A 25,800-nucleotide genomic window follows, 5' to 3' on the forward strand; every position below is an offset into this window, starting at 1 on the left:
ACAGTCACATTATAATGTATCATACTTGGCTGGTTCTTGTCTCTGACATGCCCCTTATGAGATCAGTGGTTTACATTCTTTGGATAGGATTGGGTTATCGGGAAAAATGTAGTCCCTTCTTGACACTTTCTTGTTTAATTCTCTACTTACTTGTTCCATCCTTGTTATGACAAACCCCAATCCTCTAGACCAGTTCTTGGAGCTCCATTTTGACACCAAAGCCAGACAAAGGCATTACAAGAAAAGAAAACAACAGGCTAAGATCCTTTACTTTTGAACAGATGTTCAAAAATCATTAACACAATATTAGCAAATCAGATCAATCCATATGTAAATTGTTATGTCTAAATGGCATTTATTTCAGGAATGCAAGGTTTGGTTGACATTCTGTCACCTATAGTAACGGAAAGTAGATTAATAGTTACCTAGGGACTGGTGGTCTTGGGGTGACTGGGAAACAGTACAAGGAAACCTTTTGAGATGATGGAACTGTTCTATATTTTGATTGTGGTTGTAGTTATACAGATGTATACTTTTGTCAAAAGTTGTTTAATTTTACACTTATAATGGGTTCCCTTCATAGTATATTAATTATACCTGAATAAACTGAATTTTTTTTTAAAAACGAGAAACATAAACAAAACATTCAGGATGGTAGTGACTTCTGGGGAGTATACGGGAAATGGGTTAGGGAAGGTACAAAAGTATATGCAGTGCTATTAGTTATGTTCTAGTTCTTCAGCTGAATGGTGGGTAGATTCACAGGCTTGTCATTTCATTACAGTATTTTAAAATTTATATTTATGTTACATATATTCTTTTGTATACATTAAATATTACATTATAAAAAGTTAAAAAATAAAGCACAGCCTTTAAACCAATGGAGAAGGAGGGGAGAGGTATTCTAATCTAACAAAATTTTGAGGGCCAAGGAGCAGGACATAACATAAACCCAGGCAGAGAGGTGTGGAACAGCATGGTGTATGCAAAGGCATAGCCTTATACCCAGGGTTTAGAAGACTCCTTACTTCTCATTGAGGAGAATTCTCTGCCATGGTACAACAATTTTAAATTAGACAAACTCACTCCCCACCCCACAAGCTTTCCTCAGGCAATAAGCAAAGCTTAGCTTAGATTCACATATCCTCTGGCTCTTCTTAATCCTAGATACTTAAAGATTAAAAAAAGGTTGAAAATTAAGTTAGTTCCTTCCCCTCTAATCCATAATTCATAGAGTCGCTATGAGTCAGAATCAACTCGATGGCACCGGGTTTGGTTTTTGGTTTAATCCATAATCTAGGTGACAGCACCATCGGTCCCTGGCTTGATGATATATTTGCAGAATATGATGACACTAGAGGCTTCTGAGAAACAAGAGGATGTGCTGATGAGACATAGAAAGAAGACACCCTTACCAAAGAAGAAAAGCATGCCATTTGAATTTCAGCAGGACCAGATCCTGATTGGATTCTTGTCAAAGTCAGAAATTACATTTGGGAAACTTCCTTTGAAATACCTGAATCCTTGGAGAAGACCCTGATATATTAAAGTGTACTACCCCCAATTTCCACCAGTCATCTGTCAGTTTGTCGTACTGTGGTGGCTTGTATGTTGCTGTGATACTGGAAGCTATGCCACAGGTATTTCAAGTACCGGCAGAGTCACTATGGTGGACAGGTTTCAGCAGAACTTCCATACCAAGACAGACTGGGAAGAAGGACCTGGTGATCTACTTCTGAAAAAATTGGCCAGTGAAAACATTATGAATAGCAGTGTCTGATATAGTGCCGGAAGATGATCCCCTCAGGTTGGAAGGCACTCAAAATACAAGTGGGGAAGAGCTGCCGTCTCAAAGTAGAGTCAACTTTAATGATGTAGATGGAGTAAAGCTTTCAGGACTGTTATGGATTGAACTGTATCCCCCCAAAAATGTATGTTGCAAATCCAAAAAAGATTAAGCCTGTGACTGATGGATCTAACAACTACCATGGAAGAAAACTCAATCAGCTTAGACTGAAGGGGACAGCAAAGGAACAAAAGGAAAGAACACTGCCTGCCTCTTGGAATTCTACAGGCAGGAAACAGGCTAAAGGAGCTACATCTGTTGTCCTCCAGGAAAAGAAAAGGACCATCACTGAAGCAGCTAGGAAATCAGCAGAATTGTTAGAAGGAGCACAGGAAGCAGGGCCTTCTTGGTTTTAAAGGATGGGACCATGGTCTCCTGGATCTCAAAGGGTGGGACCACAGCCTCCAAGGTTTCGAAGAGTCAGATCTTTGCCAACTCTGTTCAGAATGTGGGGCTGCTGGTAAGGTGTGCCAGGGAGATGGAGCCATCACCCAAAGCTGACGGGAGCACTGCTACGCCCAAGGGGCAGAAGAACTGAGCTTGCTGGGGCCCAGGGGATGGGGTCACCCGTCAGATAGATTAGAAGAATGGGGATGATCAATGCCAAGGGGGCAGAGTTGTCATCCCATTGGGCCTGGAAGGCAGAGCTGAAGCCCAAGGCCAAGGGGCCTCCACCCAGAATCCAGAGGGTGTGGCCAACACCCGGAGTCTGGAGGGCAAGTCTATTACCAGATAGTCTCAGATAACAGAGGATTATTTTCAAGGTTAGAGAGCTAATGTAAAGTGTTCTGCTGGGTTTTGGACTTGCTTGGCGCCCTTTATCCCTTCTTTTCCTCCAATTTATCCCATTTGTAATGGAAATGTCTACTTTGTGCTTATTCCACCACTGTAATTTGGAAACAGATAATTTGTAGTCTAGATTTCACAGGTTCACATATGAAGAATAATTTTACCTCAGGAAGGAATAGGCCTAAAGTCTCACCCATATTTGATTTAGATGATTCAGAGGATGAGATTTTGAACTTGGAGTTGATTTAAGACTTCTGGGACGATGTAATGGGATGAATGTGTTTTGCGTGTGGCAAGAATATAAATTTTTGAGGGCCGAAGGGTGGAATTTTATGGAACGAATTGTATTCCCCCAAAATATGTTTTGTAAATCCTTACCTCTATACCTGTGGTTATAATCCCATTTAGGAATGGGTTGTCTTTGTTATATTAACAAGGCAGGATTAGTATAGTGTGTGTCTTGAGTCAATCTCTTCTGAGATATAAAAGAGATTAAACAAGCAAACCAGGAAGCAGAAATGGGGGAAAAGAGATGCCAAGCCACATGAAGATCACCCAGGAGCAGAAGAAGCTCAAAGCTCAAAGGAACAAGGGCCTTCTTCCGGAGCTAACAGAGACAGAAAGTCTTTCCCTAGAGTGGGCACCCTGAATTCAGACTCCTAGCTTCCTAACCTGTGAGAAAATAAACCTCTGTTTGTTAAAGCCACCCACTTGTGGTATTTTTGTTACAGCAGCACTAGATAACTAAGACAGGGACTTTCATTTGCTGATGTGGCACAACAGAAAATGAAGAAACAGTTACAAGCATCCATTAATAATTGGAATGTGTTCGAAGTATGAATCAAGGAAAATTGGAAATTGTCAAAAATGAAATGGAAAGTTTGAAAATCAATATCCTAGCCATTAGTGAGCTGAAATGGACCGGTACTGGCTATTTTGAATTGGTAAATAATATGCTCTACCTTGCCAGAAAAGACAAATTGAAGAGCAAGAGCATCACATTCATCATCAAAAAGAACATTTCAAGATCTATCCTGAAACACAGTGCTGTCAGTGACAGGATCATATCCACAAGCTTACAAGGAAGACAAATTAATACAACTATTTTTCAAATTTATGCACCAGCCACGAATGCCAAAGATGAAGAAACTGAAGATTTTTACAAACTTCTGCAGTCTGAAACTGATCAAATATGCAGTCAAGATGCATTGACATGTGAAAGTTGGAAACAAAGCAGGATCAGTAATTGGAAATATGGCCTTGGTGATAGAAACAACTCAGGACATTGCATGATAGAATTTTTCAAGACCAATGACTGATTCATTGGAAATACCTTTTTTCAACAACATACATGGAGACTATACACATGGACCTCCCTGGGTGGAATACACAGAAATGAAATCAGTTACATCGGTGGAAAGAGATGATAGAGAACTCCATATCATCAATCAGAACAAGGCCAAGGACCGACTGCAAACAGATCATCAATTGCTCATATGCATGTTCAAGTTGCAGCTGAAGAAAATGAAAACAAGTCCATGAGAGCAAAAGTACGATCTTAAGTATATCCCACCTGAAGTTAGAGAACATCTCAAGAATAGATTTGACGCATTGAATATTAATGACCAAAGACCATACAAGTCGTGGGATGACATCAAAGGCATCATACATGAAGAAAGCAAGAGGTCATTAAAAAGACAAGAAAGAAAGAAAAGACCAAAATGGATGTCAGTAGAGACTCTGAAACTTGCTCTTGAACGTAGAGTAGCTAAGGTGAATGGAAGAAACGATGAAGTAAAAGAGCTGAACAGAAGATTTCAAAGGGTGGCTTGAGAAGACAAAGTAAAGTATTATAAGGAAATGTGCAAAGACCTGGAGATATAAAACCAAAAGGTTAGAACACTCAGCATTTATCAAGCTGAAAGAACTGAAGAAAAAAATTCAAGCCTTGAGCTGCAATACTGAAAGATTTTATGGGCAAAAATATTGAACAATAGAGGAAGCATCAAAAGAAGATGAAAGGAATACACAGAGTCACTGTACCAAAAAGAATGTGTTGATGTTCAGCCATTTCAGGAGGTAGCATGTGATCAAGAACCAATGATACTGAAGTAAGAAGTCCAAACTGCACTGAAGGCATTGGAGAAAAACAAGGCTCCAGGAATTGATGGAAACCAATGGAGATGTTTCAACAAATGGCTGCAATGCTGGAAACGCTCACTCACCTATGCCAAGAAATTTGGAAGATAGCTACCTGGACAACCCACTGGAAGAGATACATATACGTGCCCATTTCAAAGAAAAGTGATCCAATGGAATGTAGAAATTATTGAACAATATCATTAATACCACACACAAGTAAAATTATGCTGAAGATAATCAAAAAAGGTTGCAGCTGCATATCGACAGGGAACTTCCAGAAATTCCAGCCAGATTCAGAAGAGGACAAGGAATGAGGGATATCATTGCTAATGTCAGATGGATCTTGGTTGAAAGCAGAGAATATCAGAACGATGTTTACCTGTGTTTTATTGTCTACGCAAAGGCATTTGATTGTGTGGATTATAACAAATTATGGATAACATTGTGAAGAATGGGAATTCCAGAACAATTAGTTGTGCTCATGAGGAACCTGTACATGGACCAAGAAGCAGTCATTCAATCAGAACAAGGGGATACAATCAGGAAAGGTGAATGTCAAGGTTGTATCCTTTCACCATACTTATTCAATCTGTATGATGAGCAAATAATCAGAGAAACTGGACTATATGAAGAAGAAGGAAGCATCAAGATTGGAGGAAGAAATATTAACAACATGTAATATGCCGATGAAACATCCTTGCTACTGAAAGTGAAGAGGACTTGAAGCACTTATTGAAGATCAAAGACTATAGCCTTCAGTATGGATTACACCTCAACATAAAGAAAATAAAAATCCTTGCAATGGAACCAATAAGTAACATCATGATAAATGGAGAAAAGATTGAAGTTGTCAAGGATTTCATTTTACTTGGATCCACAATCAACGCTCATGGAAGCAGCAGTCAAGAAATCAAAGGACGTATTGTGTTGGGGAAATCTACAAAAGACTTCTTTAAGGTGTTCAAAAGAAGAGATGTCACTTTGAGGACTAAGGTGTGCCTGACCCAAGCCATGGTATTTTCAACCACTTCATACGCACGTGAAAGCTGGACAATGAATAAGGAAGATTGAAGAATTGATGCCTTTGAATTATAGTGTTGGTGAAGAATATTGCATATAGCATAAACTGCCAGAAAAATGAACAAATCTGCCTTGGAAGAAGTACAGCCAGAATGCTCCTTAGAAGGGAGGATAGCGAGAATTTGCCTCGCGTAGATTGGACCAGTTATCAGGAGGGACCATTCCTTGGAGAAGGATATCATGCTTGGTAAAGTAGAGGGTCAGCAAAAAAGAAGACCCTGAAAGAAGTGGATTGACACACTGGCTGCAACAACGGGCTCAAACATAACAATGATTGTGAGAATGGCAAAGGACCACGTAGTGCTTCCTTCTGTTGTACGTAGGGCAGCTATGAGTAGGAACTGACTGGACGGCACCTAACAACAACTTAACAACCTCCAATTTGTGGAAATTCAACCAAACTACACAAAGGAGTATTTTTAATTTTCTCAGCCTCCACAGGAGAAAAGTAGGAGATTGTTCAGTAGCCATTTCTCCATTTACCAATGAGAAACGCAGAGTCTTCTAAACCTTGGGTGCAAGACTATACCTTTGCATACACCATGCTGTTCCACACCTCTCTTCTTCCTTCTTCTATTTTTGTAAACGTGCTGAAGAGTAACTTCCGATCCTGACTTCCTCAAACCTCTGACAAATTGCTGCCTCTTGACTCTGAGGTGAATTCTTTTTGATGAAGGGACATCTCCGATTACAGTTCCTGACCTGGTCCTCATGCTCCTGAGGCTCCTGCTGTTGATCTGTGGTGAGTAGGATAATGAGAAGTAGAATATGAGGTCCCATCAAATTGGGGTCCCATTTCCTTCGAAGAGCTGTGGGGACTTCTCAGGGCTAAGCTTCTGCTTGGGGATGCTCAGGGATGCTCAGGGCTCCACTTCCAACTAAGGGCTCAAAGTCAGGCAGGAAGATACTGGAAAGCCATATTTTTGAAGAAAACTATCATTTCAGTTTTTATCACCTAAGAAGTGTTCACTGTCTCTGTCTTCCTTTCCACTGCTAATTCTGTCCCTGTGCTTGTTTCAACAGCCATAAATATAATTCATGCAAAAAACTGGCCTCTCAGTTCCTTGCCCTTCGTCCTATCAACATTATTTCCCTTTACTCCTCCTTGCACCACATCCCTATTGTCAAACTCTAAAACTCAGCATCACCAACAACTGCCTCACTTCCAAAACATTGGTTTTCAGCACCCCCCCCTTGCCCACCTTCTCATGCTCACTAGCACTCCATATTTACCACGTCTTCAACTCCCCAGGGTCACTCTTTCATTGTCAATTCCTCCCCTCCATGTCCTCACTTCTCCAGTACTTGGCTTAGATTCTGTCATCCATCACCACAACACTCCTTTGGATACACCCTAATCTCTCTTCCTCCATAGCACTTGCCCAATTAACACACTTTTCTGCATGCTTCACACTTGTGCCTCAGCAGCCAAATGTGACTTTAGACAAAAGGCATAATCCTTTATGGCTTATCTCACTTTTAATGTAGGACCCTAAATTTCAAGTGGGACATCATCAGTGCTAGGCAAGCCTGCTATATTTCCATAGCCCATGCTCTCCCACTTTTGATGACCACTTTTCCATGCCGCCTTCTTCCTCCTCGAACTCTCCCTCTTACTCAATTTGTGACTTTGCTTCATATGTCACTGGTAAAATAGAAGCAATCAGAAGAAATTTTCCTCATCTTTCTACTGCCGTATCTACCAACCAAGCCACATCTGTATTCATACCCTGCTTACCCTCCTTCTACCATGAATATATCATCCCTCCTCCTATTGAAGATAGGATTCTCCACACTGTGCACTGAGTCCCAGGTTCTCTTGATTTCTTAAAAACTTTGCTCCATCATCAAAATGTTTCTCCATTCTAGATTATTCTTGGAAATATACAAACATGTCACAATATCTTTTATCTGAAAAAAAAAAAAAAAAGAAATATGACCTAATGGTCTCCTCCATCTGCTGCATCATTTCTCAGTCTCCCTTTACAGCTTTCAGTGAGTTGTTGGCTTTACCTCATCTCCTCTCATCCTTTCTTTCTAAAATTCATTTTAATTTTACATTACCAGAAAATTCTCTTTTTTGATCTATCTCCTATGAATTTTGACAAATGTTTAGAGACGTATAACCACCATGATAATCAAAATACAGAACATTTTCATCACTTCAAAAAATCCCCTCATGCCCTCATTTAAATTTTTCTGCATCACTAACCCCTGGCAACTTTTGAACTGTTTTAGGTCCCTATAGTTTTTTTTTTTTCCTCATCCTTTTTTGAACCCATCCCATCAATATTACATCCGCACCACACCATTGAAACTACTTTTGTTGATATTATCAACCACTTTTATGTTGTCCCGTCCAGCGATCAATTTTCATTTCTCGTTTTACTAAGCCTCTCAGGGCATTTGACATAGTTGAGCACTCCCTTGTCTTGAAACACTTTTTCATTTGGCTTCCGGAACACCATACTCTGCTGCTTTTCTTTTTAACTCAATATTTGTTGGTTCTCAGTTATTTTTTGCTGAATTCTCCTCCTTTTACCGACCTCGAAATCTTGGACGTCTCCAAGACTGGTACCTAGACTTCTCTATCCATACACATTTCCCCAAGTAATATCATCATCTGGTCACTTTACATGCCATGTTAAGCTTAAACTTACATTTATTTCTCCAGGTTTGACCTCTCCTTTGAACACCTCTCATATATTCCACTGTCATTTATGTGTCTAAGACGTATCTTAAACTCAACATATCCAAACAGATCTCTTGACCCTACACTTGCATCACCACCACCCCAAAACTTAAAGTATTTCTCCCCATGATTTCTCCATTTCAGTAAATGTTACCAGTATTATTCAGTTGCTATGGCCAAAAAGTTTGGAGTCATAAGTAACTCTTCTCTTTCTTTTACACTTTACATCTGACCCGTATGTAATCCCTATTGATTTTACCTTCCAAATTTATACTGAATCTGACCATTGAACAGCATCAGTGCTGCCTAATGTGAGCCATCCTTCTCTCTTTTCTAGACTAAACTCCCCCACTAATGTTCCCCTGCTTCTCTTGCACTTCTATAGTCTGTTCTTCTCACAGGATAAGAATGATTTACACAAATTTAAGTTAATTCAGAACTGTCCCTGGCTCCCCATCACATCTAGAATGAAATCCAATTGTTACCAAGTCCACAAAGCCCCCCATGACTGGCCCCAGTCTACTTCTCATACACCAGTATCTACCACTGTCCCCTCTCCCAGTCAGTCCCAGGGACAATTCCTTCTTCTCATTCCTCCTTGAACAAGCTCATTCCCTTCTCAAGGCCTTTGCATTTGCTGTTACCTCTGTCAGAGATACTTTTTCTTGAACATTCAGAAGACTCACTCCCTGGTTTCATTCAGGTGTCTACTCAACTGACATCTATCTAAATAGCTATGACTGTCCTCAGATACTCTGGAACTTATTTCTCTGTTTTAGTTTTCTTGTAGCACTGGCCACTCTCTGAAATCATATTATATATTTATCTGTTGATTGGCTCTCTCCCCACTATAATGTAAATCCCTTGATTGCAGCCTGTCATTCACATTCACCCCAGTACCGTGTACAATGCCTAGCATATAGTAAGCACTCGAAAATATTTGTTGAATGCATGAATAAGCAAAATGTGATTTTAATGTTAGCTATCATTGTCCCCTCCTTGTCACCCAAGGAACTAATTATTCACATAAATATTTAAAACATTAAGCATCTCTAATTAAACATGAACTAAAAAAGATAATAATAATAGTAGACAATATTAATTGAGTGCCAACTAAATTTCAGGCACTCTTCCAAGCATTTTATAAGTACTAACTTATTTAATCTTTATAAAAACTCTATAGGGTGGGTACTATTGTTATCTTCATTTCACAGAGAAAGAAACTAAAGCACAGAGAGCTAAAGCATTTTTTCCAGGGTCACACAGCTTGTAAGACAAAGAGCCAGCATTTAAGTCTATCCCATCTGGCTACAGAGCCTACATTTTTCCCAGAATTTTCTTTTCTTGACCATTATGCCAAAATATCTCAGTCCAATCGTTGAGAGCATCTTTGGAGAAATCTAAATTCCTTCTCTTGTCTCTAAGCTTACTCTGATCTGAACTTGGTAAATAAAGGGGTACCATTACCTTGAGGTTGATCCCCTTCGCTCTCTTGTCTGACTCTGTTGTTACCATGAGCAGTGAGTCTTGAGCTGGATCAGGAAGACTTCTGAGCTGAAGGGCTGGAAGTGAGGAGCTTGAAGAAGGGAGCCGTTCTGTAGCTAAAAGCAAAGGCACCATTTCCTAATTACAGTTGAGAAAAGTGATCATAAATTACTTTATGATCATATAAAAAAAATCAAGTGTTGTTTTGTGGGGAGATGTTTTGTGGGTGATGTAGAATGTGGGGAAAGGAAAAGAGGGAAAGAGAAAAGAAAGGGAGGAAGGAAGGGGAAGGAGAATACGAAAGGAGAGAGGGAAGAAGAGAAGGAGGGAGGAGAGTGTTAAGGAGGAAGGAAGGCAGAGACAGGGGAGGACAGGAGGGAAGGAGGGTAGATTGTTGGGTTAAACTTTGCATATGTTTGGGATTTGCTGCTGTCTACTGATCTCTGCTTCATTCTCTCCCAGCTCCACTCTGTGAACCAACCGGTGAGTTGCACTTCTCTTTCTTCTTCGCGGTCTGCGGGTGCCTTATCACTTGAGTCAGCACAAGAGGCCTGTGGATGGATGGCCAAGCTGTCCCTGCTCGTCCAAGACACACCCTGGTGACACTGCTGAGGTGTACAAATGTCAGTGGCTCCCTTGGGCCTGGGCTGCTCTGTTTACACCAGTCTCTGCACCTGATGCCTGCCTGCTCAGTGGGTGCACAGGTCTTACTCTGACCTCAAGAACATGTTCTTATTTCTGGGAAGCCTAGTGTGGGGAGGAAGATAGTGTTTTCACAAGGAGGGCAGAGGGTGCCGAAGACTGATGCTAGAGAATCTCTGTCCTCCAGCCTCAGGGGCGCTAAGGCCCCTGTGTACTCCCCAGCTGGGTACTGTACCAGAGGTGATGGAGGAAATGCTGGACACCCATGGAGAACCACCTTACAGTCAATCCTTGGTCCACACAATAAATGCAGTAGCAGCGCTACCTCCTTCATCTCTAGCCCTGCCCTGCAGCGCCGATGGCTACACCAAGTTTTTCCTCACAGACTAATTTAGCTCTGATCCTGATTCAAAGTCCTACCTTACACAGATGAGACGAGGGGGAATTGTTCCCCCCACAGGGAATCTTTCACTAAGGCATGTTTACGTCCTATGAATGTGAGAATTGCTCTCTTGTGCATAAAATACCACAGTGTTAAAAGAGATTGTCCTGCAATCTCAAGAACTAGGGAACCCAGGCCGTAGGCTCTCATGATTTGGAATTCCTGACAAAAGAGAGTTTCAGAACCAACCCAGTCTTCTGAGTTCCTCATGTGATGTTTGTCCAAGTCTAACTCATGCCTTGTGTGTTTTTCTGGCCCTGCTGTTACCCATAACACCACAAGCCTAAGCTGCACCAAGGATGAGGATGAGGAAACAAAGTTTCTGTCATCAGGTATTTGCCAGGTAGTCTCTGCAGCTTGGGAATGATCTGAAACAAGCTCTGAGTTGCAAGGCTGAGCTCCAGATCCTTGCAGCCAGTCCTGTCCCATTTCTTATCTCCCTCTCATCTAAGCTCCATTCAGAATCAAGAAACAAACCCGTTGCCGTTGAGTCAATTCCAACTCATAGCAACCCTATAGCACAGGGTAGAACTGCTGCATAGGGTTTCCAAGGAGTGGCTGGTGGATTTGAACTGCCAGCCTTTTGGTTAGCAGCCAAACCCCATTCAGAATAGGAAGTTAAAAAAGAAAAAAATACAAAACAAAAATGTTGTGGAGCTGACTCCAACTCATGACAGCCCTCTATGTGTCAGAGCAGAACTGCTCCATAGAGTTTTTAAGGCTGTGATCTTTAGGAAGTAGATTGCCAGGCCTTTCTTCTGAGATGCCTCTGGGTGGATTTGAAGCGCTAATCTTTCAGTTAGTAGGCGAGCACTTAACCATTTGTTCCACCCAGTGACATAAACTCCACAAAGAGAAAAGATCAAGTCAAAGGTAAAGGATGACTTCTGGAAGGATATGCTGCTTCACAGGGGCAGGATGTGTGTGTGTGTGTGTTGGGGAGGTGGGGGCGTGAGCACAGTGGACTCATGGCTAAGGAAACTCCAGGGGCCACTGTGGCAGGGTCATATGAGGGATAGACTGCGTCTCCAACTGGGTGGTTCTTTGAGTCCTGTTTGCAAGTGCTGAGAACACAAAGTGCCTCTCACCTGGAAATCTGAACCCTATTGCCCTGGAATATGTGTTTCATTTTTCTCTCTAGAGCTGTTTCTGACAGCCAGTCCCGCCCACCCTATAGAGGGGAGCTCAGTGACTCTGACCTGTGCAATCCAGCTCCCTCTACAGACGACAGACTCCCAGCTTCAGTACCGCTTCGTCAGAAATGGATGGCCCCTGAGACTGGCCTGGAGCAGCTCCCCAAAGCTCCAGATTCCTTCCATGTGGCGTGGAAATTCAGGGCTTTACTGGTGTGAGGCAAAACCAGTGAAAGCCGGAGTTATAAAGAGCAAGATGTTGCAGATAAACGTGCAGAGTGAGTGCCAGTGGGGAAAGTCTGCCAGGGTGAGCCAAGAGGGGCAGTGACATGAGGCTGGTCCTCCCTGTCTGTTGTATTTTCCTCCCTTGGGATTAAGAGCTAGTCTAGAGATGAACCTGAACTTTCTATCAGATCTGTCTTAGTTTCCTAGTGCAGCTATAACACAAACACCATAAGTGGATGGCTTTAGAAAACAGAAATTTTTTTTCTCACAATTCAGGAAGTCCAAACTCGGGGTATGGCTCTTGGGTGGAGATCCTTGTCTCTTCCAGATTCCTCAGTCCCTTAGCGATTTACATGTGCCATCTGTCTTCCCCCACTTTGTGCTTGCTTGTCTCTGTGTCTAGGCTGTTCCTTATATCACTCAGAAATGATTAGGTTTAGGACACATCCTACACTGACATGGTCTCATTATCATAATGAAGAACCCTATTCCCAAAAGGGATTTCATCCCCAGGTATAGGGGTCAGGACTCCAACACATGGTTTTTAGAGGATACAATTTAATCCATAACAGAATCCTTAAGAGATATTCCTTTATCCTTGCTGTTTCCATTCAGGCAAACAGCAGAGTATTTTGGAAACACTTACTGTATGTCTTCACTGTGCTGGAAGGAGTGGGGGAAAATTATTGTTGCATAATACATGATCCCTGACTACAAGAAATTTTTGTTCAACCAGCACCCTGAATACCTAGGATAAACTGTGTGGTGATATATTGTATAGGGTTGACTATTAGTAGAGGCTACAGAGAAGGAGAAATCTGACTGAGGTGATAAGAGATTTTATAGAAGTTTATGGATAGGCTATTGGAAAAGGGCTTATGGAAGAGAGGTTGGGGTCTGATTTTGAAAGATAAATAGAAAAGACAGTGTTTATGATTTTGAGCCATGTTATTTCATTCCAGGGTGGACACTTCCAACATCCTCTCGCATTCTCAGACGAAGGCGTTTCCACTGTGCCATAAAGCAAATGTCTACTAATTCCAAAAGGCTGGGCTTTCCTAAGCTTACTTAAAACTCAGTGCTGGTGTTCCTGAATTTCTTAGTCATCTAGTGCTGCTGTAACAGAAATATCACAAGTGGATGGCTTTAACAAAGAGAAATTTAGTCTCTTACCGTCTAGTAGGGTACAAGTCCAAATTCAGGGCATCAGCTCCAGGGGAAAACCCTCTCTTCTCTGTCCGCTCTGTAGGAAGGTTCCTGTCATGAATTTTCCCCTGTCGAGGAACTTCTCAGCCCAGGGGCCCCACGTCCAAAGGAAGTCCTATGCTCCCAGTGCTTCTTTCTTGGTGGTATGAGGTCCCCCTTTCTACTCACTTCTCTCTTTTATATCTCAAAAAGACATTGGCTCAAGACACAATCCAATCTTGTAGATTGAGTCCTGCTTCATTAACATAACTGCCACCTATCCCACCTCATTAACATCATAGGGGTAGGATTTACAACACATAGGAAAGTCACATCAATCACAAAATGGAGGACAACCACACAATACTGGAAATCATGGCCTAACCAAGTTGACGTATATTTTTGGGGAACACAATTAAATCCATGACACTAGACCAGAACCAAAAAATCATAGCTATCTCACGCACAGTTACTGTGCAGCAGAACCTGTCCTAATGCTGCATATACATTGTTGAATCGAATCCTCACAACTGTAGGAGATAACTATCATTATCATCTCCATTTTGCAGATAAGAAACTGAGTCTTAGCGAAGTTAAGTAATTTGATCAAGGACACACAGCAAGTAAGAGTTGGAACCAGCATTCAAATACAAGCAGTTTGATTTGCAACCTGCACTTGTAACCACCATACTACTGTACCTTGAAAATTGAGGGTTTGGAAACTCAGGGATGGTCCTCCCTGAGCTGGTCTTCCTTGTCGGCTGTATTCTTCTCCCACAGGAACAGGAGCAGGTCTAGAGATGTACCTGAACCTCTCCCTTTATCTGGGAGTCACATTGACCTAGGGAGGGAGGCAGTGATGATACATCCTCCACGGTAATATTATAGTGTCCTTCTTATACTTAGTTAAGTGCAGTCGAGTCAGTTCTGACTCAGCGACCCTGTGGACAACAGAACCAAATGCTGCCTGGTCCTGCGCCATCCTCATGATTGTTGTCATGCTTGAGCCCATTGTTACAGCCACTGTGTCAATCCATATCATTGAGGGTCTTCCTCTTTTTCAATGACCGTCTACTTGACCAAGCATGCTGCCCTTCTCCAGGGATTGGTCCCTGCTGATAACATGTCTAAAATACATGAGACGTCTTCTGGCTGTACTTCTTCCTAGACAGGTTTGTTCATTCTTCTGGCAGGCCATGGTATATCCACAGTATATTCAAATTTCTTTGCTTTCTTACACTACCATACTCAATTCCAAATTAGCAGAGACACCCTCCCCCTTTTTTCCTTTAAAGTATATAAATTACTGACTTCACCTGAGGCCTTTGCTTTCAGTGTGGTCACACACTGTCTCTGAAATCCTCCCCACTCAGACTTCTCCTATACTATCTTCTGTTCACACAGGAGTCCCCGTCTCTGATGTGAACTTGGAGGCACGGCCACCAGGGGGACAGGTGACAGAAGGAAAGATGCTGGTCCTTGTCTGCTCGGTCACTGAGGGCACAGGAAATATCACCTTCTTCTGGTACAAAGGGGCCATGGGTTTAAAACTGGGCACAAAAACCCAGAGTTCCTTAACTGCAGAGTTTGAGATCCTTACGGCGAGGGAGAGTGATGCTGAGCAATATTACTGTGCAGCTGACAATGGCTATGGCCCCAGTCTCAGTGAGCTGGTGAGCATCACTGTCAGAAGTAAGTTCCACTACTCTTCATCGCAACCAGAATATCTCAAGCTGGGCTCCATGTTCCCCAGGGGCACCCAGAAGAAGTTCAAACGGGGCTGAGCCTTCTGTGGGCAGGGATTATGAGTCTGTCTCATCATCAGAGATCCCTCTGACAGCTGACTATCTCTATCAGTTCCAGTGTCTCACCCAGTCCTCACCATCAGGGCTACTGGGGCCCAGGCTGTGGCGGGGGATACGGTAGAGCTTCACTGTGAGGTCCAAAGAGGCTCTCCTCCGATCCTGTACCGGTTCTATCATGAGGATATCATTCTGGGGAACAGCTCAGCCCCCTCCAGTGGAGGAGCTTCCTTCAACCTGACTGCAGAGCATTCTGGGAACTACTCCTGTGAGGCCGACAATGGCCTGGGGACCCAGCACAGTGAGGCTGTGCCACTCAACATCACAGGTATAACTCAGGTTACAGAACTATCTTGGTCCATATCTCTTTCCCAGCTTCCTGAGAAAGTTTTGCTGATGCTGCCACAGTGCTGCTGGTGGGGTGCTACCAAAGATGGGGCTTCTGCGGGTGGTGCTGTTCTAAGCGATGAGTCTAGGGGGTGTGGAGGGCCAAAATGCTGGGTGCTTCTCTTCTCCTTTCATCAACATGATATGCTGCCAGTCCCTAGGTAAATATGTGAACGCCTCCTGGGAGAGCAGACCTTGGCTGCAACCCACACCCAAGATCTCTGTTCTCCATACCCCAAGCTCATGCACAGGTCTCTTTTCTCAGTGCCTACCAAGAACAGAAGGGAATTTATTACTACAGGAGTCATTGAGGGGCTTCTTGGTGCCCTTGGTCCCTTCACTATAGTTCTACTATTCTGCTACTGGCTCAAGAGAAAAATAGGTTAGTATTTACAGAGATTGGGAATCTGTTACTGCGACATTTGTTTTCATTGAAGTAGACTGGGTCCATGATGTGTATATTGTAAAAGATGAATATATCCCACTAACCACCCTGCCTATGGGTCTGCTTACAACCACCCAATGTGTAGGACTGGCGCCTATTAAAGTGATGTAAAGTTTTCAGATAGTTCTCTATCTTTCATATGTTATCAGTTAAGTTTCAACTGATAACTTTTGCTTCTGTGATTTAATTTTTTTTTAATAGAAATTAACTCAAAAATAATTAGTCACTAGAAGAGAAGTGTCAATGAGATGGATTGACAGTGTCTGCAACCATGTGCTCAAACATAGCAACCAGGATGGTGCAGGACCAGGCAGTGATTTATTTGTTGTACTTGGGGTCACTATGAGTCAGAACCGACTCGATAGCACATAACAACAATAACAGCAGAAGAGAAGTAGGTTCCCTGGGTGGGGCAAATTGTTTAAGTTCTGGACTACTAACTGAAAGGTTGGCAGTTCAAACCCACCCAGAGGTGCCTCAGAAGACAGGCCAGGCGATCTGCTCTTGAAAGATCACAGCCATTGAAAACCCTATGGAGTACAGTTCTACTCAGCACACGTGGGGTCGCCGTGAGTTGGAATCGACTCAACAGCAACTAACAACAACAACAACAGAAGAGAAGTATGATTAAGAGCTCCAGTTACACTGGCCATCTCCTAGTTCTAGTCAATGCATTAATTCTTACTCACCTTTTCCTTCTCCCTGACATGCTCTTCTGCACATCCACACATTCTACTCATTGCTGGATCTTTCTCCCTTTTCAGCTTACATGCCCTTTCCTCAAAGAGACTTCACTTGGCCACCGAGCCTACGATTGTTCTCTTTTATTATTCTTCACCAACGTACCAAGTTTTTAGCTTCATGCTCCATCACAGCTGGTAATCACATATTTATTTGCATGTTTAACCTTGTTCTCCTGTTCTCCATTGAGCAAGTTGGAAACTGGGCAAGAGAGGACAACGTGAGATTCGTATTTAAATTTCAAGCTTTTCCGGCATATTTGGTCACCTCACTCCATCTATGATAGGGCTGTGGCAACACCTACCTCCAAGTACTTTTGTCATGATAAGATTGGACGGTCTGGTTGCAAAAAAGAAAGAAAAATTACAATAGACTTGATGGTTTAGAGGCTTAGGTTCAAATTCTAGCTCTGGTACAAGTGAGCTTTGTGGCTTCGGGCTTATTCAACTATTTTGGACCCAAGTCTCTTCATTTGTGAGATGAAATCTCTGCCTAACAATTGCTAGGCTGTCCCCTGAGCTCACCCTGGGATCTAGCTGCTGATGGGTGTCTGGAACGAGGCACGGTTGCCACACAGGGGCTGTATGAAACACTGAGAGAGAGAGCATTCCCTCCATTCACTTGTGTACTTCTTTGTTTGACTTACAGGAAAACAGTCAGCCAGTGATCCACTCAGGTGAGGCCTCTGCTTTCTCTGTGTGTGCTGATAATGCAGAAAAACAATTTTTAAAAGTTTAAATTGTCCTCTCTCATGAGCATCTTCTTATATCTTATTATATCCAGCACTGTCACTCTAGATTTCTCCCACCGATAACTTTGAACCTTCAATTTCTATTCCTCTTCTATTAGATTTCATATATTAACTAATTTATTTAAATCCTTTCATCATTCTTCCTAATTTATCTCTTTTACTACGTCTATAAAAATAAGAAAGTTATATGGCTTTGACTAAAATTATGTATTCATTCAACTAGTCAACCAGTATCTGAAGGTCTGTAAATCATTCTGTTAAGTGCTGAGGGGCAAGAAAATATGAAAAGATCTTGAGAGTCTTAAAGTATTTTAGGGTAGGTAAGATATATACCAGGGGGCTAGAATAGTCCCTGGAGAAGGACCTCATGCTTGGTAAAGTAGAGGTCCAGTGGAAAAAAGACCTTCAATGAGATGGATTGACACAGAGGCTGTAACAATGGTCTCAAACTTAGCAACAATTGTGAGGACAGCACAGGACTGGGCAGCATTTCATTCTGTTGTACATAGGGCCGCTGTGAGTTGGAACCCACTTGATGGCACCTAACAACAACAACAAAAACAATAACAACAAGGTATAGACACATTTCTGTAATGAAAGACGGAGAGTAATAAACGTACAGCAAAAGTTGTTGAAGTTCTTTGGGAGTTTAGAGGAGGAAAAGATTTTTAAAATACTTCCATCTGGGGATATCAATATTTATTTGATCTATTTTTATAGTGTATTATTTATGCCAACAATAAACAGATTTTTTTCCCACATGAAAGTAGCACTCTTTCAGTGGTGCATGTATATGTGTGACCACTTTCGTCTGGCCCATTCTTAAGCTGTTTGATCTACCCAGCCAGCTGTTTTCCATTGAGGGTGAATGTATATTCTTCATTCAATATTTACTGAATACATATTATGTGTGGGTGATACCACAGGGAGACAGTCAGCTAAGGATCTTACACTCATGGAATATACACCCTAGTTCATGTTCTGCAATAAGAATGTCCCTTAGAATCGAGGATAGTGAAACCTTGGCTAGCTTACTCTGAACACATCATCAGGAAAGACCAATCTCTAGAAAAGGACATCATGTTTAGTAAAGCAGATGGTCAGTGAAAAGGAGGGAAACCCTCAATGAGATGGATTGACAATAGCCATAACAATGGGCTCAAATGTGTCAAAGATTATAAAGATGACAGGACCTGGTGAGGATTCATTCTGTGATTCATAAGGTTACCATGAGTCAGAGCTGAACTCTACGGCAACTAAGAACAACAAGCATACTCTGCAATGCCGCAGTCAGCCCTTGTATAGGACGGTGGCTTGTCCCATACAGCCGTGCCATCCAGATGTGGATTTGCCCATGAATTAGTGTTCCACTCAAGACACTTTCTAACAGATTTCTCTCCTTCAATGTCTTACTCATTATCCCAAATAAAAGCATGTGTTTCTGTGTTTGCAGGAGCCCTCCAAGCCCTGTACCCCAAGAGATTACCTATCTCAACTCACCCACCCCAGTGCCACTACAGCCTGTGTATGAAAATGGTGAGGTGTTCCAAATGACCTGTGACAGAATGTGTAGAGAGAGCTGGGGAAAGGGTCATGGAGTGACATCTGCTGGCATAACCTGACTGTGCTGTGCCCCAGCCACCTCTGCAAATAGATGACTCATCTGTCTTCATGGCTGTGATGGGTGGATAGGTATGGAGTAAGTTGAACGGCAAGAAGAAGGGACTGTGTCCTGATGCTTCCTTTCTCTCTTTCAGTGAATCTTGTAAGTGGGGATGATATTTATTCATTGGTGTACTGTAGCCAGCAGGAATGGAAAGCAGCAGCAGGTGAGACACAAGGACTGAATTTGTGTCTGACTTCTGTCTTTCGTGGAACCAAGAGGAGAATTGACAGCTGCACATAGCAGAGCTGCTGCTTCTGCTCTTGGAGCTGACTATAAAGATTACTGTCCCTACTGAAAACTGGTCTTTGGTCTGTAAGCTGCCTCTAGTAGATCCCAGTGCTGATGTGAACTTGGCCTGTCTAACGTCTCACTCCCCAATGTTATAGCAGCATCAGAGGTGATGGTTTCTGCCTGCCTCTCTGAGTAGCCCCATGCCCTCTCAGAGCAGCCCATCACAGCTGCCTAGTTATTTTGCTGCTGTCCATCCCATATATGATGGGCTCAGTAAATCTGAATGGTATAAAGACCCCTTCTGTGTCAGGAAGTGCATATTTAATCCCCACAAAGGCTGCCAGTATTCCTCTGTATAGTAAGAAAATCATGTTTGTAATAGGCAGGAAAGCAAGAGTGAAAACATTAATGGAAATCAATTCTTGGGAAACAAATGGGAGAGGAAGAAGCCTATATTAATGCCAGTTCAGTCAAGTACTTTAAATATAAGTAGAGACTTACTGCATTTACCATTTTCTCCACTTTAGAACGCCCAAGGACACCTACTGAGGATGAGGTGAGTTAAAGTCCTTGTTGTCCTTTCCTCCATGCCCTTCCTGTCTGTCCTCTGGGCACTGGTTGTCAAACTTTTAAAATTATGACCACTTAGGAAAAGCGAAAGATTTCACGATCTACCCCCTCCTCTATCTCCACACATACTGGGAATAAAAAATTAGTTATAACAGCAAAATGTCGCTGTATAAGGAACATTTTGGAGGCCTCAGCAGACATGTGGAGCCCTAGTAACATAGTGGTTAAGAGCTTGGCTGCTAACCAAAAGGTTGGCAGTTCAAGTCCACCCAGCTATTCCTTGGAAACACTATGGGGTAGTTCTACTCTGTCCTATAGGCTCACTATGAGTCAGAATCGACTTGATGGCAAGGGGTTTGGTTTTGGTTTTAAACAGACATTTAGCAATAGGCATATGAATGATCTGCAGCTGAACCATAGTACATACCTAGTCTAAAAAGCCTATTTACTTGAAAGTCTGTATCCTGATGTACTGTTGAACTATACATACATACATAACACTGTGATGTCAGGTTAGCCAAACAATCCACAGCAAACTAAATTATTATTAAACAAAGCTATACTAATGGAGATTTGTGTCACTAAAAATCAATGATTTGTGAACCTTGAACAACTCAAGACATCACCAACTTTACAAAAATAATTTCTGAAAACTGCAGAGTTCCAACTCTGCTCATGTGTGCAAAGGCAATAAATGCCTTATAATTTTGTCTAGTGTAGTGTGGGCAACCAGATATCTCAGGACATGACTTAGTTTCCCAGTGTTGCTGTAAAGGAAATACCACAAGTGAATGGCTTTAAAGAACAGAAATTCTAGTTTGGAAGGCTAGAACTCTGAATTCAGGGCACCAGCTATAGGGGAAGTCTCTCTGTCGGCTCTGGAGGAAGATCCTTGTTTCAGCTTCTGTAGTCCCAATATTCCTCACTTCCTTGATGATCTTTACATGACATTTATTTTACCTGTCCCTAATCTGCTCTTTTTATAACTCAGAAGTGATTAGGTTTATGACATACCCTACACTGATATGGCCTCTTTAACATAACGAATTAAACCATATCTCCAAATAGGATTACATCCACTGCTATAAGGATTAGGACTCCAATACATATTTTTGGTGGGACACGATTCAATCCATAACAAGACAGAATTCAAGTTCTTGGTGAACTCCAGTGACACACTAAATTTAGTTTACAAATACAAAATTCTGACATCTCTTAATAAATGACAGCCCATGGAACTGCCTTATATATAATGACCCATAAGAATGAGGGAAGGCCTTGCATGTTTGGGTCAGTTTGCAGCTCATCAGGAGCACCTCTGTGGCCCACCAGTGGGATGCAGACCCTTTGAAAATGCTGCTCTTGGACCCCAGTCTTCAAAGAGGTTCTAATTTACATGCTGTGTGGTGTGCTATGGTAGGATGCATCTAGGCTACTGGGGAAGAGGGCTGGTGGGAGGTGTGTTCTGCTGCCTTCTCTGCTTTAGTTCTATCTATGAGCCTCTGCTTCCAGGTCTCCTTAGACATCTATTCTAAGCTGAAGCAGGCAAGCGATTCAGATGGGGACTATGAAGACGCAATGTAAAGCTGTGGAATATTTTTCTCTTTGAAAACCATCCATGACTCCAAGCCTCAGATCCAACAGGTTCTTCAGAGATCCTAGGAGAGCCAACTTTCTGGTGCACTTCACCTAGATGCTTTGCTCCATGAGCCTATTACTTCATCTACCATGAAGTGAAGTCAGAACAAGCCTTGAAGAGACCATCCAGGATAACCAACATGGACACAGGCGTGGGAAGGACTATGTTACATGAGAGCCTGTTTCCTACTGGATCCTCTGGGACGGGTCAAAATGCACTCTTAATTCTTCTCACGAGAGGAAATGGTGGGACAAAAGGGCTTGAGCTCTCCCGGTGGAGAAACGGTGAAACTTAGAGTGCACAGACCCAGGGACAGTGGTTTTGTAGAACTGCTCCAACGAGACAGCTTTGTCCATGGTTTTGTCCAAGCACTTTCTCAGCACAGACAGTACAGAACCCCAGCCCTGCCACTTAGGTTAACCATCTTGTTTCCGCCTAAAATACACTCTTAAGTGCATGTCGGGTCATGTTACCAGATTAGAACCAAAACAAAGTTACATAAAGAGTTATTGTGGTTACACTCAATTTTAATGATATATTTTCTAGGCTGATCTAAATGCCCCAGTATTTATGAGAAATAATCTCATACGTTCTACCATATCCAAAATTCTCTGTCTGTTGCAACCTGTAGAAGGTTTGTGAATATATTTTTTCTTCTTTCATTCATAAGCTTCTTGAAAACGTGTGCAATATGGTTTGGAGTCTGTTTCAATTTTAAAACAATCACACACTCAATCTCACAAATGAAAACAATTTAAGAGTATATAAAGTAAAAAGTTAAAGTTATCGCTGCAATCTAACACCACAAAGGGTAGCCACTGTTAAGAATTTAGCATATGGCTCTCCAGATATTTTTGTACAAACACATATACATATATGTAAATATATAGTTATTTAAAACTGTGCCTGTTTAACAAAATATCATGAAATACTTTCATCTCTGTATAGATCTATTGTACTATATTAAAAGGTTTCATAGTATTCTGTTGTATAGAAAAATCATAATGGATTTTAATCCTTTCCAGCACTGATGGCTATTAAGGTGGCTTCCAAAGTTTTCATATTATAAAAATGTTGCTAAAGTAAACATTCTGTAAAAAAGATCTTTAAGCATTCTTGTTAGTTTACCTGAAGGATAAGTTCGTATATCTGGGATTACTACATCTTAGGTTATATACATTAGATGTTTTTGTTAAATACTCTTAAGTTGTCCTCCAGTAAATGGTATCAATTAACACATCCACCAACAGTATAGAAGAGAACGAACGTGTGGGGAAAAGTATCACTGTTATTTCCATTTAAGTGTTTTAAATTCCTAAGGCAGTTGAGCATCTTTCCATAAATTGACTGCTAATTTGTAATTCTTCTAAAAGTTTCCTGTGTTTTTCTTTTGTCCATTTTTCTTTGTGTTCATTTCCTTTTCTTATGCTTTTATATGAACTATTTATTGAGGTGTAATTTACACACAGTTGAAAGCACAGATTTTGTGTGCACAGTTCCATTCATTTGACAAATGCATGCCTCTGAGTAATCCAAATGTCTGTCATGATATACAATGGTCCTATCTCCCCAGAAAGTTCCCTCATACCCTCTTTCAGTCAATTTCTGCACCTTCTAGAAACAATTATGTATTTTAACCATGGTATTAAAATTAGTTTGAGATCTTACATATTTTAACCATTTTTCCATTGTATGTGATACAAATGTTTTTGTCTAATCTTTCACTTCAATTTTTGTTTACCGTGAATCTTAAAATATGGAAGGTTAGTTTCTGTGCGTCTAAATCTCTCCAAGTTTTTCTTCTCGGCTTCTGAGTTTCTTGTCTTTCTGTCATCTTCTATCAGACCATGTTATAAAAATATCTTATGTTTTCTGATAATGCTTTCCTAGTTTTTTTTTCTTTTTTTTAAATATTCACTCAGTGTATTAGATATATATTTTTGGTGAGAGGTAGTAATCTAACTTTTACTGATTTCTATATTTATGTCTTTATTTTTTGTAATTTTTTAGTTACTTGAGGTAGGGATGTAAATTTATTTTTAAAAACAGACATAAACTGTCCACTGTTATTTATTAAATACAGAAGCCCTGGTGGTTCGTACGGTTAATCCCTCAGCTGTTAACTAAAAGGCTGACTGTTTGAACCCACCCAGGGGCTCCACAGAAAAAAGATCTGGCAATCTGCTTCCATAAAGATTGCAGCCAAGAAAACCCTATGGGGATGTTCTACTCTGTCACATTTGTTCACTATAAGTTGAAATTGACTTGATGGCCCCTAACAACAACAACAAAATTTATTAGAGTCTATTCTTTCCCGTTTTATTTCAATGCTACTTGTATCTCATTCAGATTAAACATAAATCTGTTTTTGAACTCTCTGTTTAATACTGCAGATTTTCCTACCACTCTTCCCCTTGTATAGTCCATTTCAACTTCACTAGCTTCGGTGTTCCTCAGATATGTCAAATACAGTACTGTTTCAGGGCATCTGTACTTGCTATTTCCTATACCTTGAATGTTCTGCTTCCTGATTTCCTTGTTGTTTTATTTCCTTCAGCCACATTTTCAATTTAAATGTTTCAAATTGAGTTTCTGTTGCTAGCCCACGGAAAATTTTTCTTTCTTTTTTTTTTTTGAAGACAAACACTACTTTTTATATTTCATCTGCCATTGCTATATTTGGAACTCAGGGAGGGCTTCAAAGGATGAAATTGGAGCACCATGTTATACAGAAATTTGAATTTCTTTGTATGATCATTTCTCTTCTGTGTTAGGAAACTTTACCTTAACACTTGCATTAAACCCCTCTGTGGCTTCTTACATCTCGCTGCTTACTTCTCGATCAGTTTGTTTCTTCATGAACTACAATTTTCTAGTTCTTCTTGCTGGAGTCTGTATTAAATTGTCCAAAAAGTGCAAAAGTAGAATTTAAGATTGATAGTTCTGTTATATTTTCAACAGTGTTAATATTTTATTCCATGATCTTTTTGCTTCTATTTTTGCCTTTGAGAAGGCTTCTTTCAGTTTAATTGTTGTAGTTTTGTAGTTAATCTGCCTTTTCCCTCTGGTTGCTTTTAAGATTCTCTAGTTTTGGGTATTAAGCATTTTCATTGTAGTGTATCTAAAATTTATTTATTTTGCTAGAGACTAATACTTTTTAAAACTGAGAATTCATGTGTTTCTTCAAGTTTGGAAAATACTTGGTTATTACTTCTTTCTTTATTATGCTATCTCATCATTATTTTAAGTCTCTCCTTCAGAAATTCATATTATAAATTTATGGTCTTTTTCATTCTATTCTTAAATATGTTTTCAAATTTTTCATTTGTTCATCACCCTTGTTATATTCTGGGTAATTTCCTAATCTCCTTTTTCCAATTTACTAATTCTCTCTTCTGCTGTGTGTACTTTGTTGTTTAACATATTTCTATCTTATTTCAGTGACCACGTTTTTTATTTTGAGAATTTTTACTAGCAAAACAGTTAGAAATGTGATCTCCAAAATAGGATTGTCTACATGAAGAAATGCTCACGATCATTAGCCATTAGAGAAATGCAAATCAAAACTACAATGTGATACCATCTCACCCCAGCAAGGCTAGCTTTAATCCAAAAAACACCAAATAATAAATGTTGGAGAGGTTGTGGAGACACTGGAACACTTATACTCTGTTGGTGGGAATGTAAAATGGTAAAATCACTTTGGAAATTGATTTGGTGCTTCCTTAAAAAGCTAGAAATAGAAGTACCATATGATCCAGCAATCCTACTCCTTTTGAATATATCCTAGAGGAATAAGAGCCGTCACATGAACAGATATATGCACACCGTGTTCACTGCAGCACTGCTCACAATAGCAAAAAGTTGGAAATAACCTAGGTGCCATCAATGGATGAATGGATAAACA

The 25,800-nt window shown here is 41.0% G+C and overlaps 1 protein-coding gene across 4 annotated transcripts; it reads left to right on the forward strand.

Annotated features, from left to right (window-relative positions):
- Positions 1 to 6,434: 6,434 nt before the first annotated feature.
- FCRL1 (Fc receptor like 1) lies at positions 6,435 to 23,980 on the forward strand. 4 transcript variants are annotated; one of them, XM_023725612.1, is made up of 12 exons: positions 6,435 to 6,599; positions 10,497 to 10,517; positions 12,260 to 12,529; positions 15,066 to 15,353; positions 15,519 to 15,791; positions 16,116 to 16,232; positions 17,060 to 17,173; positions 17,685 to 17,712; positions 19,241 to 19,323; positions 19,545 to 19,616; positions 20,212 to 20,240; positions 21,767 to 23,980. In XM_023725612.1, the coding sequence occupies exons 1-12, from the start codon at positions 6,569 to 6,571 to the stop codon at positions 21,836 to 21,838; spliced, it is 1,398 nt and encodes a 465-aa protein (XP_023581380.1). In that variant the 5' UTR covers positions 6,435 to 6,568; the 3' UTR covers positions 21,839 to 23,980. The 4 variants fall into 4 exon arrangements, 3 of the variants coding, with proteins under 3 accessions (XP_023581380.1, XP_023581381.1, XP_023581382.1); XM_023725613.1 differs by lacking the exon at positions 17,060 to 17,173; XR_002822991.1 differs by lacking the exons at positions 17,060 to 17,173; positions 17,685 to 17,712 and having other exon boundaries at positions 21,767 to 21,806.
- Positions 23,981 to 25,800: the final 1,820 nt, after the last annotated feature.

This window comes from Trichechus manatus, unplaced genomic scaffold (assembly GCF_000243295.1).
Source record: "Trichechus manatus latirostris isolate Lorelei unplaced genomic scaffold, TriManLat1.0 scaffold00333, whole genome shotgun sequence".
In the NCBI taxonomy this organism is placed as follows: domain Eukaryota; kingdom Metazoa; phylum Chordata; class Mammalia; order Sirenia; family Trichechidae; genus Trichechus; species Trichechus manatus.